The sequence below is a fragment of the Kogia breviceps genome, chromosome 14 (genome assembly GCF_026419965.1).
Source record: "Kogia breviceps isolate mKogBre1 chromosome 14, mKogBre1 haplotype 1, whole genome shotgun sequence".
Lineage (NCBI taxonomy): Eukaryota > Metazoa > Chordata > Mammalia > Artiodactyla > Physeteridae > Kogia > Kogia breviceps.
The window spans coordinates 14,414,604-14,432,345 of NC_081323.1; the positions used below are offsets into that span (position 1 = coordinate 14,414,604).

General features: G+C 40.9%; 1 protein-coding gene across 4 annotated transcripts in view; it reads left to right on the plus strand.

Annotated features, from left to right (window-relative positions):
- The first annotated feature begins 2,063 nt into the window (after positions 1-2,063).
- Positions 2,064-17,742, plus strand: part of NCOA5 (nuclear receptor coactivator 5) — a 30,656-nt gene continuing 14,977 nt past the window's right edge. The window contains exons 1-2 of one of the 4 annotated variants that reach the window (XM_059037782.2): positions 2,064-2,263; positions 14,130-14,196. In XM_059037782.2, coding sequence (XP_058893765.1) covers positions 14,159-14,196 — 38 coding nt within the window. In that variant the 5' untranslated portion in view covers positions 2,064-2,263; positions 14,130-14,158. The remainder of the gene's footprint in view (positions 2,264-14,129; positions 14,197-17,742) is intronic. The other 3 variants (XM_059037786.2, XM_059037783.2, XM_067013272.1) reach the window with 3 other exon arrangements.

Genomic DNA, 17,742 nt, shown 5'->3' on the forward strand with positions numbered 1-17,742 from the left:
ACAAAATATACCTGAAAATGTATAGAGAGTGATTATCTCTAGAAGAGAGGGGAAGGAAATGGAAGGAGAATCTTAGTAGTGAGTAGAAAGGTATGCGTTATATTATTTTATGTAGTTTAACGTATGTTTGAAATGTTAAGGAATTTTTAAATTTAAATTATATAGTATCAGAACAGAGAACCCAGAAATAAAAATAAAATTTTAAAAATATATAGTGTCTATACATACAACATAGAGTTGTTGTGAAGAGTAAATGAGATAATGTGAAACTTCTGGGTGGGTAAAGATAGCAAGATGCAGTGGAGTCACAGAATCTCTGTCCTTGTGTATCTAACCAAAAAGTAATAATAAAAAATTAAGTTAAAGGATACCCCCCAAAATTAAGTGAATTCAACCAAACAATGAAAAGGGTACAATTTGGACTTTCCTGGCAGTGGTTAAGAATCCGCCTGCCAATGCAGGGGACACAGGTTCGAGCCCTGCTCCAGGTAGACCCCACATGCTGTGGAGCAACTAAGCCTGCGTGCCACGACTACTGAAGCCCGTGCTCCTCAACGAGAAGCCACCCCAATGAGAAGCCCGTACACCGCAAAGAAGAGTAGCTCCCGCTCACCGCAACTAGAGAAAGCCTGCGAGCAGCAACAAAGACCCAGTGCGGCCAAAAATAAATAAATAATTTTTTTTAAAAAAGAAAAGGGTACAACTTTATGGCATAAACATCAAACAGGGGTAATCAAGGAAAGAAACAGAAGATTCTAAACTGAGTCAGTGTGGTTTTTAACCTGACCCAGGAAAGGATATCAGGAAAGCAGGTGAATCCACAAAATCCTGAGCCTTCTCACCTAGAGTGAGTGAACAACCTGGGATAAAGGGGAAATTCCTGGGAGTAGAAGTCCCTATCTGCCTTCAGAACCTCTCAGTGGAGGTGGGAAAAAACCACACAGCTTCCACTTTCCCAGGTGCCATGATGAATTATGGGAAGGATCTGAAGGCCAAAGATGATGCCAAAGGCATCAGACACACCCTGTACTTTTCACAAGGAGAAAGACTAGACAAAAGAGTGGATCCCCATTTCTTTCCTTCAGTTATTTTTGTTTGTACACAAGTGTGATTATTTGCCTAATTCTATCTCTCCACTGCACAGTATCTCCAAGATAGCAGGGATGGGTCTGCCTTTGCTTATGATAGTGCCTAGCAAGTAGGTGTATAATAAATCATAGGGCCACCTAATAGGTGTATAATAAACATTCAGTGAATAAATTAGTGAAGGAGGGAGCATATGAGTTGGTGTCAAAGAAATCTGATTTCCCATAGTGTTCAAATTTCACAGCCACCATTTTTACTTTGCATGAACTATTCACAAGGAGAAAAACTAGACCCCATGGGGTCTGGGGCATTTCCTAACTAATAAAAAAGCCTACCTGATTCACATAGCCATCTGTGTGATTAATAGAGTGTATTTACAATTGTGTGAGCAAATTCTATTCCCTGTGACAAATATATTCTACAGGTTAAATGAATAATACAACATTTTACATGCTTCACGGTCAACAACTACATTCTGGGAAATTTCTTTTTGACACTGAATGAATATTCCAGAAATAAATAAATAATTCAAAAAGAATCTGTGACTATATCACCAGAACCCTTTTGCCTCTTGTTAGTGAAACTAATAGGACACACAGCCTCTTTAAATGTAAATTTAAATAAAACATTTTCTCTACCTCTCTGCTCTCTTTGTTCCTTGTGATCCGCAGATTACGGGAATATATATACTAGTCTCCAATACACACATCTATAGGTGTTGAGTTTTATGGAAAACGAAATCAAGGTATTCTAGGATTTAAATGATCTATTTCCACAGTTAGAGAGGAAAGAAAGTACTCTGAACATCAGAAGAAAGGCGAAGCCCTTTAGGGGGAGGGGACCAGGCCTGGGACCCATCCTCAGCCGGGGACGCCGTTACTAGGCAACCCCTCGCGTTCTCAACCGCCGCCCGAGCCACTTCCACGCCCTCATTGCTAAGGAGATCGACGCTCCAACTCAGCCCTGCCGCAAACCTGCGCGCTCTTGCGACATTGCCGCGCCTGCCGCTGCGTGCGCGCCCTCTGCCCCCACTCTCCGCCCCGGCCGCCATTGCCTCGTGCCCGCGCCGGTCGGTTGGTGGCGCCTTTGTCCTACGGCGGGCAGGTGGGCTGAGGCGGAGGCGGCAGCGGCGGGCCTAAGGCGAAGAAGCGGCCGGGAGCCCGCCGCGCTGGTAGCGGTGAGTGCCGGGAAGCGGTGGCCGTCCGCCGAGGCGTGGGGCTGACGGGCAGGCGGTTGAGGGGGGCCGGGGCCGGATGGGGAGGCTGAGGCGGGAGGGCCCGCTCGACGCGCGGCCGCGGCCTCGCCTCCTCTCCGGGTGCGCGCGGGGCTGCGCATGCCCGGTGCGGGGCGCGGCCTTCTCTGGTTCCCGTCGGCACAGGCCCGGCCAGTCGGAGCGGCCGGAGGTGGGCTCCGGGCGGGCGGCGCCGCATTGCCTCCTCCAGTCTGTGCGCGACCCGCCGATAATAGTTCTCCGGGCTCCTCTGTAGGCTAGGGCTGCACACCTCGCGCACCCTTCTCGAAACGTGAAGTCGCTCGCTTGCGGGTTCTCGGCGAGTCGGTGGCGCAGTCGGGATTCGAACCTGGAACGAGGTGGCCGGCCTCACCGGGCGCGTTCCGCTGGGCGCACGGCGCCGGGCGGCGAACCGAACGCTCTGTCCCCCATCGCCGCCGCCCTCCTCGCGGCCCCTTGACCGCATCCTCGAGGCGTCTCGTTGTTATGTGACACTCTCTTTCCACACACCCGTTTTATAACGCGGACCCGGGCCCAGAAAACGGGGAAAGCAACCGGGCCCGCGTTTACCCTGGCAACTAGCAACCGAGCCAGCGTCCCAACCGGCTGGCTCTGTTTCTCTGGACCCCGGGCCCTTTCCGCACCCGGAAGACCCGCCGGGGGCCTTTTTTAGAACGGCGTTTCCCCTGTTTCAGTCTCTCGCGTTGCACTTTTATGTCGGTGTACCCATTGTACTGCTGTTTATTTACCAAATGTTACTTTTTTCTTCTTTAAACTGACTTTTTTTTCTCCTTTTAAAATATATTTGTTTAAGGTGGAAACGTAAATCACGAAGCGTATGATGGAAAGCCAGTTATTTTTCTAATGCTCATAAAGAAATAAATACTTATATATTAAAATAAACAGTGCGTCCTGATTCCTCCTGAAATTATTCTGCGTTCCACGCTTTGGGAAACGCTGCGCTAGGAGTATGGGGTTAATTGTGGTCCTTCTGCGTTTAGCTCTGTGCACAGAATTGTTCCCTGAGGCATAGCAGATTCCATGAAAATGCCCCAGGGTCTTCGGGGATAATAATGTTGTAAGCTTTCTCGTTGTAAACGGTTCTCTGTGCGCTCAAGGGCACCGGGTGTGCCTCCTGGGTTTTCTTGTAGCATTGTGGTGTGGTAGCTACCGGACAGTTCAAAAAAGATGTTTCTGCAAACGCCGATGGATTTGTTCTTGACAACTCTAGGTTTAATGTTTTCTGTATGAGTCAGTCTGGGTGTGAAAACTAACTTTGGTGTTGACTTTTCCAAAACAGTAAAGCCCAAGCTTTGCGCTCTGAATATTGGAGATCACTTGGCTATATGTCGACATCAGTTTCTTCCTTCATTCTGATTTATTTGCCTTTCTTTGAGCTCATCTGTCACTCTCCAGATAGTCTTTGAAACCTCTGACAGGCTTTCAACCTAAAACATAGAGACAGTGATTTTCCTTGTAGGCTGTGCTGGAAAAGGCCCAGTGGAAGGAATCTTTCTAGGCGCAGGTTGTTCAGTGGCACACGCCTCTGAACGCCATACTTTGAAGGAGGCATTGGTGAATTAACTTATTCATTAGTTAACTGTCTGTTCCTATTTGCAGTCTGTTCATAAGCTCTGTTTTTGTGTGTGAGAGGGTAGATTGACTTTAACTCACTGAGAGAAAAGTCAGCATAGGCCATTCAAGGGTTCTTTCCCTCAAAGGCTGTGTAAAAAATCCGTATTCCTTGCGATTACTTTGTATGAGCACAGTGTAGAATTTACAGAAATCTAAGGTAATTTTCTTCACATTTCTAAGCATCAGTCCTGTGTGGAGAAGACGTGAGAATTTTATTTTACTCCAGTCAGTTTCAGAACTTCAGCAAATGGAGCCTCATCTACCAGTGCTCAAAGGCTAAGAATAAACATTTTTTGGAAACGCTTTAGAAGTCTGATGAGAAAGAGCACCTGATGGTTTGAAACTTCATTTTAAATAACCATTGCAAGCATTCATTCTGTATGGCCTGCAGATGGCAGTGCCTTTGTACAGCTTATTATTTTTGTGCAAATTGTTGGAGTTCATTTGTGCTTTTAAGAATGGAAAACCTTGGGAGGAAGTATATTTAATATTTTATTCTGTTCTGTTTACATTTTTTCTTTGGTTTTGACTCTCCACACTAGGAATGAAACATCTATTCCTACACTCGCTATTACTCTTGGTGGTAATAATAACACACAGTGCTTATGGTTCACAAAGCAGGTTTACAAATACCAACTCATTTTCTCCTGCCAGTCCTCTTGTGAGATAGGTAGACCAGTCTTATTGTTATATCTTTTTTGCATATGAGGAAACCGTGGCTCAGAGAGGTTATATTTCTTGCCCAAATAACATATCAGTAGAACATATTCAAGAAATTATTGAAGGTAAAAGGTTTTGTGGTCGAGTAAAATTGGGAAATGTTGACGTAAAGCATTGTTCTTACTCCAAAACTTCTTAGAGGCTTTAATATACTAAACATGTGCAATATAGATGTCCAGGAGAGGAAGGCATTGTGATGGCTTTCTCTTGCTCTCCTCCCATGAACATCCTGTGGTAGTAGTGTTCCCCCAAACTGACCACTCTTTCTTCTGTTCTTGGTTTGCTCGCTGTACCTTGCCGTTAACTAATGACTACCATATGTCTTTAAGACAAATACTTTTAAAACTCTATCAGCCTTTTTGTGCCAAAAGATTTGTACTGTGAACAGCGTACACATTGTCCAGACTATTCAGTTACTTGAAGTAAACTATCAGGAAGTTAAAAGAGCAGTGACCAACAGAAAATTACCCTCTGTGTAATTCTCATTTATGAGAGGCATTAAGGAAAGGATCAGGGTAAGGCCACTGGCTGAAGCAGAAGCACATTAAGGAAATGTGAACTGTACTGACAGCTAAATATATAATACCAGCATGCCTGCTGCTTTTTAAATGGTGGTTTTATTACCACCAGATACGAGTGTTTATAGGGATAGTCGTTTTCATTCTTTATCCTGTCACTAAAAAATAAAAGATAATAGGTCAACTGGACCAGTTACTTTTATGTTAAGAAAATAATTCCCCTCAAAGAACCAGAACTTTTCCAGACCATAAGACTCTTTTCCGTTTATTTCATGTTCAAAACAACATTATTGTTGACCTATGCAAAGACCAACAACTTTAGGCAAAGAGCAGGGGAACTTAAGTTGCATTAGTGAACAGTTATAAAGCAGAGTGTCTTATAACTTTAGTTCTAAAAAATATCTTGAGTGGTCCCCTGGTTTGGATCTGGAATGATTAAATTACTGAAGGTTAAGTTGATTCTGCAGCTAGTGGGCAAGCTTTGAAGAACTTTGAATTATAAGTACTTTGGCTTTAAGTTGCATACTTAATCATGCAGTTGGAGATTGAGATAATAATAACAAGTATTTAGGGTCAGAGATGATACAAGAAATTTATTTTTAATCTCTATTCAGAAATTACTTTTGATATCCAAAAGAAAAAATAGGAAAAACATGACTTTCACTCAACTTTACAACTTAGAGTTATAAATATATAATTGAACTTTTTTGCAGCCTTTGGTAAACTTACATTAGGACAGCATCATAGTCACTAGAACAGCTTTTTGGAAATACAGATTCTTGGGTGCAGCTCCCTACCCCAACTCCTAACTTAACCGATCTTTGGAAGAGGAAGCTAGAGAATCTGCCTTTCAGAAGCCACCCATGCAGTTTTTATGTACATTAAAGTTTTGAGAACCCCCGATTTAGGACTTTAGAAAATGAGCTTTCACTGGAAATGGAAGGTTGAAGCAGGTTCTAGTACTGATCTATTTGTAGAAGATTACTAATGGGAATTGACAGCTCTGGTTTATGGTTGAGTTTCCGTTAATGCATTTGTTTTAAGAGAGACGTTAATTTTAACTATAAAATGTTTTTTGGCTTCATAGTTTGAAGTAAAGTTAAGAAGAATAGTTATAATGTCTGGAGTTTTCAATAGTTTAATCCCTTCCATTCACATCAGTCAGATGCTTTCACCTATTGAGAAGAAAGCAGACCTACCAAGATTGCATGGTCTGCTTAATTAGATTTGCTTCACTTTGCTTGTAATAGTGTGAATGTGAAATTATATGTATGTGTCCCTTTTTCTCTTTGTTGCATTTAGATATGAAAACAAAATGCCTCAGAAGTTCTAGCCCCTGCCAGCAAAACTATACTGACAGCTCTAGTTTGCAGAATTTAGAGAGAACTTTAATGGATAGTTTGACCATTTTTAGCCAAAGAAGTGGATAACATGCTATTAAAAAGTGGCAGGCTTGGTGGTTAATATTTTTCCTGCCAGTTTATAACTACAGGATTGGAAAAAGAAGCTTAAATTTTCAGGATACTTTTTAAATGATCAGATGAAATTGAAGGGGGGAAGTGATGGACTGCACACTCCTTGTGGGGGGAGGGGGCACTGACCTTATAATTGGATTATTATAATTATTACCTTTAGCACTATAGAAACTTGGGTTGATCCCATTTCCTTTGGAGGTTGCTGTGTGATTATACTTTCTATACTGTTTTCAGGGATTGGACTTTTACAGATTTTAGCCATTGTGAAATGTTCTTTGTAACATGTTTATGAGCTATTTCCCCTTGAACACAGGAGTTTAGAAGGGTTTCTAAATGGAAAACCTAATTATATGTTATGCATAAACTACAGGGATAAATAGATAATAGAGTAGTACTGTAGTTCCCAAATACCTGCCAAGAATCACCTGAGAAACTTGTTTAAAAATGCAGATTCCTAGGCTTCATCCTCAGATTCTAAAAGTTTGAGAAGGGGTCTAGGAATCTGATTTTTAAACATCTTCTCAGGTGGCACTGATGTATCGCCATTAAAGAAATGTGATGTGGAGAATGAAAAGAATATATATATAAATGGAGGGAGAGGGTGAGGAGTTGTTTAATGGGTATAAGAGAGTTTTGCAAGGTGAAAAAGTTCTGGAGACCTGTTGCACAACAGTGTGAATATGCATAACACTGCTGAACCATACACTTAAAAATGGTTAAGATGATAAATGTATATGGTGTGTTTTTTATCACAATTAGGTTTTTTTTTTTACGATATTAGAAAAAAATCAGGAAGAGTGGTTTGTTGTTTGTTTCTTCCTAATCAGTGGATTGTTGCTATTAAATACTGATTCCTGGGCTTCCCTGGTGGCGCAGTGGTTGGGAGTCCGCCTGCCGATGCAGGGGACGCGGGTTCGTGCCCCGGTCCGGGAAGATCCCACGTACCGCGGAGTGGCTGGGCTCGTGGGCCATGGCCGCTGAGCCTGTGCATCCGGAGCCTGTGCTCCGCAACGGGAGAGGCCACGGCGGTGAGAGGCCCGCGTACCGCAAAAAAAAAAAAAAAAAAAAAAAATACTGATTCCTCTGGCCATCAGTTCATTTTATATCCCTTTACTGAAGGTAAAATCATAACGTTTTAAATATTTTTCTCCCACATGGTCCTTTCAGTGTCAAACCAATGCTCCCTGAAGGACATTATTATAATGGACAGTATTTTGAATGTCTGAGGTTTAAATACATTATTTTTTTTTGAATATACATACAGTAAACCTTCATTAATTTGGCTTCACTGAAACTCTGTTTATGGTAGTTCAGTTCATAGCCTCCTAACAGTCCCTCTTGCCACCAATTTCTTCCTTTGCCATGGCAAAGATTTTTGTTATCTAGTCTACTCTGGCTTGCATCTGTTATTCCTCTCTTTTCCTGCTCCTATCCTCCCAGCCCTTACGTTAAACTCCTACGGTATTTCTAACTTATGTCCTTCACACCACTCCTTTCTCTTTGCCTGTGCTGCACTGACATCTCTCTTTCTGGTAAACTTCTGCTCATTCTTCAGGACTCAGTTTAAATGTTACTTTTAGGCCTTCCCACCTCTCCCTTGCCCCCTGTTCCTCCCAGTCTTCTCTCTGCCCTGCCACACACATACACATAGTTAGGCCTTCATTATCTCTGGCACAATCCCACTTTAAATTATATTGTTATTATATATATACATGTGCCTCTCTCCTTTATTAAGCAGTGAATTCCTTTAAGGCAGAGACTTTAGCCTTGTTGTTTCCGTATGTCTTAAGACCTAGTATAGAGTGTGACACGTGGTATGTATAGAAGCATTTGATGTACTGTACTTTTTTTTTTTGTGGTACGCGGGCCTCTCACTGTTGTGGCCTCTCCCGTTGCGGAACACAGGCTCTGGACGCGCAGGCTCAGCGGCCATGGCTCACGGGCCCAGCCGCTCCGCGGCATGTGGGATCTTCCCGGACCGGGGCACGAGCCCGTGTCCCATGCATCGGCAGGCGGACTCTCAACCACTGCGCCACCAGGGAAGCCCTGATGTACTGTACTTTTTAAGTTCATTAATTTAGTTCTCTTAGGATCTCTACTTGTCCAGATTACTAAAATTTTACCTGTTTTAAATACACCTGTATTTTGAATTTTTTGTAGGTACAACTTTTTTAGTAGTTTAGATTAGCTCAACCTTTGTCAGTCCAAATTAGTGAGCTTTTTCTCTTAGCTGATGATCTTGAATCAATATAACTAATACAGGTAGAATATCCACTTTATCAGGTTCAGAGAAATTAAGTGACTTAACTAAATCCACCCCCACCCCCCCAAAGTAGGACTAGAACTCAGATTTGCTGATCCCAGCCAAGTGTTCTTTTCTCAAAAGAAGTCAAAAGGGCTGAAAATTAAATGTTGACAGAGAATTTTTGTCTGAGGGGTTGAAGTGAATAGAATGTCAGTAGCAAAAGCCAGAAACATTGTGGTTTGAGGCGATAGAAATTGAAGTTGTAATTGAACAAGCAGGTCCTATCCTATTGAGTGTCTGGGGCACTTACACATTGCAGTGACCAGCATAGACTGTGCCTTTTCCAGATTCCATCAGCATTTGATCAGGGAGTCCTCGCCAGTATTCAGAATGGAAATCAGGTCTTTCTACTCCCGTTTGGAGTCAGCATAACATGTTTAAGCACTTTAGTGTCAGACACACCTGGTTTTGAGTTCTAGCTCTGCCTTTTGATCATCTTATGACCTCAGCTAAGTCACTTAATTTCTCTAAACGTCAAATTTCCTCACTCACAAAATAGAGATCATAACAGTACTTAACTCCAAGAGTTGTAGAAAGGATTGCATGAGATAATGCACATAATGTTCTTATACAGACTCTTTCCCCCATTCCTGTTCCCTGGAATAATATTCTAATACCATTAAGGACATAATAATTATTTTAATTAGAAATTGAAGGAGATAATCAAATATGAGGGAATGTGTAGTTTTCAAAGTGAGCTTAAAGGATTGATTTAGGAACAGCAAGCAGGTCATTCTCTTATCCCTGACTCTTTACAGTATAAGTCATTATAATATCGCTGATGTTACAATATATCATCAAAGTCATCTTCATAAATATAGTTTCAATGAGAAGTCCTGTCCTTTCCCTTCCCAGTTTTAGGAGTTACTGTGTGATCTCCACTGTCTCATCAGTATGGTTTTCCAAGTAGCATCATCTTTGTCATCATGTATCTCCAATTTAATAATTCCTGATTGTTGGTTGTTTTTCAACTAGACCTTTTGGCAAGCTTTATTTCATTTGTAATCACTTATTGAAATTGTAGTGAATTCCCTGGCGGTCCAGTGGTTAGGACTCTGTGCTTCCACTGCAGGGGGCCTGGGTTCGATCCCTAGTCAGGGAACTAAGATCCTGCAAGCCCTGCAGCGCAGCCAAAAAAAAAAAGAAGAAGAAGAGAAAAGAAATCGTGTAGGCTTCTGTGTTATTTCCACCAGTTGTGGTACTGTCAAATGTTGTGGTTCACAATGCACTTGTTTAGAGTAGTTCTCACTGTTTTCCAGTGTGATAGTCTTTGAAGTACAAAAATTGGTTTTAAGGTGAAAAGAATTATTTTACAGTGATACAATTAAAAAGCAGAGCATGGGGCTTCCCTGTTGGCACAGTGGTTAAGAATCCACCTGCCAGTGCAGGGGACACGGGTTTGAGCCCTGGGCCGGGAAGATCCCACATGCAGTGGAGCACCTAAGCCCGTGCGCCACAACTGCTGAGCCCACGTGCCACAACTACCGAAGCCCGCGCACCTAGAGCCCGTGCTCTGCAACAAGAGAAACACTGCAATGAGAAGCCCGTGTGCTGCAACAATGCAGCCAAAAGTAAATAAATTTTTTAAAAAAATAGAGCAAAGTAGTTTCTGATACTATGAATGAAACATGCATTTTTATTTATAATGTATCTAAGAAACATTGTGTGAGCCCTGTCTGGCATATTAGTCTAAAATAAAATTGTAGATTAGGCATTGTGTCTTCCTTTGGGAGTTCTTTACCCCATTCTTTTGTGATTTAAAATAGCTCTGCCACTTCCTGTATAACATGTTTTCCAGATTTTTTTCCCATTTTTTCCTTTTATGTAAATCCCTTCAATTGATGCTGTTTTTCTTGTTTAAAAATTCTTACCTGAGTAGTACTTTTAACTGTTTTCACCCCTTGGAAATTATAGATATTCAGGTGAAAGTTAAGTACCTTGTGGTGATGGTGATTTTGAATGTTATTCACATTGCTAATAAATTGCCAAAGTATAGAACTACCAACCAAACTGAGGTGGAAGAGACACTAAGAGACTGAGTTAGCCCGGATAAAATAAAGCAGGAGGGAAAAGAAGCACCATTTCTTCCCTTTTGTATGCAGAGGACGCATTCCACCTCTCCTTGGAGGCTCTTAAGTTACCACTGACCTCTTGTTAATTATATTCTCTCCAACTTTGTTTCCCACCTAATGTCCAGAAAGATTCCCAAATTGTCTTTCCATCTGTTTTTCCTTCACCTTTACATTAATATTTCTGTTTCCTTGGTGTAGATTATGTATCTCAGGATTAAGAAATAAAATAATTCAACTAATTAATACAAAAGCCTCCCTTACCAGTCCCAGTATTTGCATTTTCAGAGAGAAACTTGTTCAAATGAACCTCCAATTGGTGAGTTTTCAAATTGTGTGACAGAAAATTGGGATGGGGCAAGGTTTTTTTTTTTTCTGATTCTTTAAATCTTTGCTGTACCATGATAAGCTCCCTGAAGTTATTTCCACTTTTGGTAGCTTCTGTAGTCTTCCTGTATTTCTGAACTCCTAGGTTTTCCGAAAGTTCTGTGTGCACATATGTTAGGATTTTTTTTTGTATGGGAATTGGTGGTGATGATAGTTTTTCATAACTCTCACTGAAAACCCCTCCACCTCTACCATAACCTGAGCAGTGAGTCCTCTTAGATGGCAATGAGACTATCAAAATTTTCCAGGTCTCATTTTCTCCATATCTTACTCAAGGTGGAGGTTTAAGGAACTCTTAAATAGGAATGAATAAACAAACACTTGACATACCACGCTAAAATTTTGCTAACTCCTAAAATTAAGAAAACAGTCTAAGAATTCTCTTTTTAGCAAAAGAAACATAAGCCACACCATCCAAATATAATTTCTTTGTACTACTCCATGAAAATAGATACTAGGAGGCAAATTACAATCAGAATCGTTTAAAGATATAATCTTGAATTTTTTAATCTTTCAAATGATTGCAAAAAAATTTCACCAACTTCAAAGGAAAATATTTACCTCCTTCATTCTAATTGGAACCAGTTTTGCTCCAAAGGTGTATGGTACATGACTACTTTGGTCTCCCCAGTCCTATATATAATGGCCCTCACAGAATTGGATATAATTATACAATGTAGTAGTCCTTTTCATATGATGAGGGCAAAATTGTATAGTATTTATAGACACCAAGTAGAGTGGTACCATATGTTCCATACTGTCACCTAAACATTTGCCAGGTCAAGTCAATGTTTAGATGAATTTTCTTCATTCACAAGGCCATTTAATAATACATGGAATCCTGCTGGGAAATATGGTACCTATTTATTTATTTATTTTTAAGCAGCTATTTATTTGGTTGCTCCGGGTCTTAGTTGCGGCAGGCAGGCTCCTTAGTGGCGGCTTGTGGGCTCCTTAGTTGTGGCATGTGAACTTTTAGTTGTGGCATGCATGTGGGATCTAGTTCCCTGGCTAGAGATTGAACCTAGGCCTCTTGCTTCGGGAGTGCAGTCTTATCCACGGCGCCACTAGGGAAGTCCCTATGGTACCTGTTGAAAAGAATCTGCACACGACCAACACCACTCCCCATGTATTCCAGAGATACTTTGAAAACTACTTAAATAAAGACATTACATTTGTCTCTGAATCATAGTCACCGTATATTAGAAAGCAGTACAAAGTAAGTGAGCAGACTAGGTCAGTAGGCCCTTCTAAACCTGAACTGATACTGTTCACAATTATATATAAAAGGAACTAGATACTCCCTGTAAGACCTGTCATTATACAACATGTAATTCAGGCCTTAGTGAACTTTAAGGGTTGTAACTTGTGACATGCAGTACCAAACCCATGGTCAGGTATTACTGGCCAAGTCCTTTAGAGAAGTATTTTGTTACCTTCAGTTTGGTCAAAAGCCATTCTCCTAAAGATAATGGACTTTGACTTAAAATGGAATTGAAGATCATTGTCACTTGAACAGGAACTCAAAAGTTGACAATATAGCAGGGTAAAGGCTATACAAGACCTCTTAAGTTTTGTTATTACTGTGGTCTTTCACACGATAAGATTCTGGTTAGAATTTTTCAGACACATAATTACTGTTTTAAAGCACTCTATGTGAGTGCTTAATATCATTTAATGTCATTAGATACACGGTTAACTGCTTAATATGGAACAAGGGGAATAAAATTACACTGCAGCAGAAAGCAGTTTTATTTCTCCATTTACTAAAGTATGAAATCTTTAATGTACTTATTTATCTGTAAGGCATATAAAAATTGTCAAGTGTCATCTTTGGGCATGGATTGGTATTTTAGATACTTCATCAGTTCTTACTGACATAATGGTGTTTTTATTATTCAGTTTTTGCAGAGCAGGTTTGTTTTGTTTTTAGCAGGGAGGCTTTAACTGCACAAATTGGCTTTCTGTAAGTTTGTAGTTTCCACTGTTTTTATCTGGTTGTGTATGCTAGGCTTCTGTAATGAAAACTTACACAATGAGTGTTTTATTACCTCACCTTACTATACCAAATGCCAGTTTTTATTCTTAGGTACTTACCTATGAGGGTTATAGATGTTAATATGTCATATACTTTGTTTAGAAAATAATAAATTTCTTTTCCTACATCTCATCCTGGAAGATTCTATCCAGTGGAATGCAACACAAGGCCAACTAAAAAGAGGCCCTGCTTCATGGAATATTCGAAGTTTTAAGAAAGTGGGTTCCAGCCATTACTTCTTTATAGCATAAAATGGAACTATTTGCCTTTGCTCTTTCTTTTTTTTAAATTCTCTTTCTTCCTTTCTCTTCCCTCAAAAAAGAATCTTACAGCTGGTTCTCTAAGAGTTTAGAAGACAACCTTTTCCCCTTTCAGAGGGGACAGTTGTTAGGTTTAGACTTGGCATAGTGTTAAAGCATTGACATAATCAGTTTTACACAAATTATGTGTTAGCTGGAAAACTGAGGGACATTCCCTATGAAGCCATGACAATGTACTGCCAAAACTTAATAAAAATTGCCCAAGTGACTGCGTCTGCTGAATGGATTTTCTTACACCATCTGGTGGTCATTGTCGTTTTTTTGTTGTTGCTTTCGTTTGAAATGTGCTGATGATCTTGTTTTTATTCCGTAGCATTGAACAGATGGGTTGATTATTCTTTTCAGATATTAATAAGGCAGCGGAAAGAAGAAATATGAATACGGCTCCATCAAGACCCAGCCCCACACGAAGGTAAAGTACCCTGAAGCAGTGAGTTACCTTGGGAGAGTTGGGCTCTGGGGAGTTAAGCCCAACTTCGTACATCAAGGGTCTTTTCTTCCCCCCAACAAATCAGAAACGCTCAAGCAAACAATAAGAACATGAACCTTGTGTGAAGGGCATTGCTGCTTTTCTAAAACTTACATCAGGAGATGCAGAGGAAGCTTTGTGTTTTCCGTGACAAACCCAGCAACTTCAGCTTGCAGCATAAGTTGCAGGCGATTGGAAGAGGATAAACCTCTGTCTGTCCCCAGCTCACGTGTCAATGGGAGCCTCCACAGCAGGAGGAGTGCCCGAGGGTCGTTGGTGTGTGCTGCGCTGCGCTGCACTGCAGCAGGCAGCAGAGATTCGACTCTTCATTCCAAATGGCTGCTGGTCCAGATGTTAACCCAGGTTTACAGAAAGTGCTGCTTGAGAGATTGCTACTGTGCCTGTGCTGCAGATCCCCTGTGTGCTCGCATGCTTGGGTTACCTATCGAGGGGAAATAAAAAGGGCAAAAACACCCCACCTCTCAGAAGTCTCCCTTTTTCTTAGCTTTCCTGGAAATAAAAGGCATTTCCCCAGATGTTCTTCCACTATTTACAAAAGAGGTAGTCCTGATCTGTATCCTCAAGATGTGCATTAAATTGGTCCCTTCTCTTAAAGAAGAGCCTTATTAACGTTACCATTTATACCAAAGATGAGAATATTGCATTCAAACTGTGTGGCTCCGTAAACAGCACACAAGTGGATGTACTGTGTGCGGTTTTGTGTGAAATGCAGACATATATATCTCATATCTGGTGTCTCGTCATGGCCCAAGTGGATATTCAGTATGGGTTTTGCCTTTTCCTGTAAGTAAAACGCCAGTTTTCTGCAGTAAACTATGTACCTAAACTATATACCACAGTAAACTACATTTCATATGATAAACTGAACACTGCTGAGTACAATGAATCCTAGTCTGTACTGGTAGCTCCACAGGTCACTTAGGGATATACCCAGCTAGCTGGGCATTTACACATAACATACAGCTGTCCTTCTTTGGAACAAAAACACCTATAGTTTGTTACCTACTTATAGGAAGGAATGACTGCTGTGTGTTTGGTATATATGCCCCCACTTGGATGTGAGGATATTTTCTAAGCTACCAGGATTAAATTACACGTGTCTGTTCTGCAGAGTTCAAGCAGACCCTAGAAGCAAAGTAACGCTGCTGATTTCAGTTAGATTCTTTGAGCACTCTGCCTACACAGAGGAGTTGAGTCTGACACCACAACTATAGCTACACCACAGCTGTTAGGTGGATACCCTGGTCATCCATTGGTTTCACTGCAGAAATGGGCATATACATTGGTATTCTGTTTGTTCTCTCCAACACCATAACTAACACCTGCAGCTTGCAGGTAAATACTGTATTGATTCATTTTGTGTGTGTGTGTGTGAGTATGCTAAAGAACATAAACGAATCCTGTAGAACTTCAGCAAATCCATGTAATAATGTCTGCTTCCATTGTGCTGCATCTAACCATGCTGCAGATGTTGGGCAGTCCCTTCTGTGTTGCTCCTTGTTGCCCCAGTAAACATGGAATACAGGTGGCTAAGAGTTTGCATCTATTGGTCAGAAATATGGGGCTCCACTGGAAGTTGTGGTTGCTAAATGACTTGAAAGGAGATATGGTGTATATCTAATTTCTGAGGAGCTCCAATGTGTGTGTTTCTGAAGTAGGTAGCTTACCAGGAGTGTGGAATGGTCACTATAAAACACTCCACTAGGAAAATCCTCCTCCTTTCTGTTGTCCCCATTGATGCTTATGAGCTCTAGGTAATGTTGATGTGTTTCCACAGGCAAAAAAGGGGGGGGTGCACATCTCAGAATACAGAGTAGTTCCCATTTGTGCTATGGATTGAGAAGAATATTTTACGTCATTCCATTAACAGTATACCTAACCAGATGTTTTTAACATTTCCTGTTGATTGTAGGTATTTAACCTGCATTGGCAATGTAGGGGAAATAACCAGCTCACCTCGTTGGAATCCAATATAGCCATTGCCAGGGCAATTTATATTTTAAATTGCATTCAATTTAAAAGATTAATTTCATCCCAACCTAAAATGCCACTCCATAATTTCATCTGTAGTAGAAGAAATATTTTTATGCTTTTTTTCTTCTTTTAATACCCCCCCCCAAGGAAAAACATAGGCCTTTTAAAATGTTCTCCTTACCAGATTTACAAATATAAATACACATTACTTTTATATACCTTTTAATATATCATCTTCCTCAGAAATAAATTCTAAAATGAGGTTGTTTGGGATGTGGATAGGGCTATGGCTTCCCGCTTTATTTACAATCAATTGGAGGGACAGCTAGGCTAATTCAAATTCTGTTAAGAATCAGTCTTCCGTGGCGATAGTCCCTAAGTGGATTCCTCAACGTGTTGTTTACCATGATTAAGTTTCATATAGTCATGCTTAGTAAGGTTCAGGGAGGAGGGATGTTCACATTTAGTAAAATCTTTTCTGGGCCCCATCTAAAAATCTAAGCGGAGTCCCAGGTTTTTTTTACATTTAATAAAAATAAAAAATTTCAAACCTTAAAGCCAGATAAATTGAACATTGTATTCAGAATAGAACACTAACATTTTGATCATTGCCCTGATCACGTATTATATTATATCTCTTAAGATATATCAATAGCGTAGAAATAAAATACAGTAAGTAGGCAAGGTGTGTGGTTAGTCTGGAAGGGGCTAATCATTTCTCTGAGGGTGAACACTGGATAGCACTGTTTTTGGGTGCATGCTTCCAGTCAGAACCTTGAGATAATTCCAAGCGAACCAGTATGTTGACAACAATCCAACTGCCTTCATTTGGCAACCCTAATCATTTTATGTGCCCCCAGGCATAAGGAAATGCATGATTCACAGGAAAAAACCCACTACCTATAGCAAACATTTCTCTTAAGTTGTAACTCTGTGTCTTCAGTGTTGCTACTTTTAATAAGAGAACTGTTTTTAAGCATGTTGGCAGGACCTTTGTAACATCTTGTTTTGCTGGACTTTAACCTTGAGTGTCAAAACACCTCAGTATCTTTGGGAATTTTCACAGGATTATCACCTCTTCAAATGTCTCTGTAAGCCACGGTTCTGCTGGCTTTGCTCTCGGTTCAGTAATATGCCTTCCTAATGACTCCAGCTGTCAGAATGTGGTTCTGACAGTATTGGCCCAGCCAAGCACAGAATTCTGCATCAGGGATCCCTGCTCTGGATCAGATTTCTGCCTGAATTTTCATCATTTAATCCTTGGACCACTTCATTGGACTCCACTGTATGCATTGAGTACATTGCATAGTTACCATGCAACTTGTCTAGCATTGGTGCTAGGCTGGACCATGATTCTAGTCGTACCTCAGTTCTCAGTTTTCATCTTCAGCTCAACACTTCGGCAATCCAGGTCTGGAATATATCCTTGTGCAGACGTGGCCTCCAAGTGAGACTCTGCGTTTACTAAACCTTCCTGCATGACCTGAAAAAAAG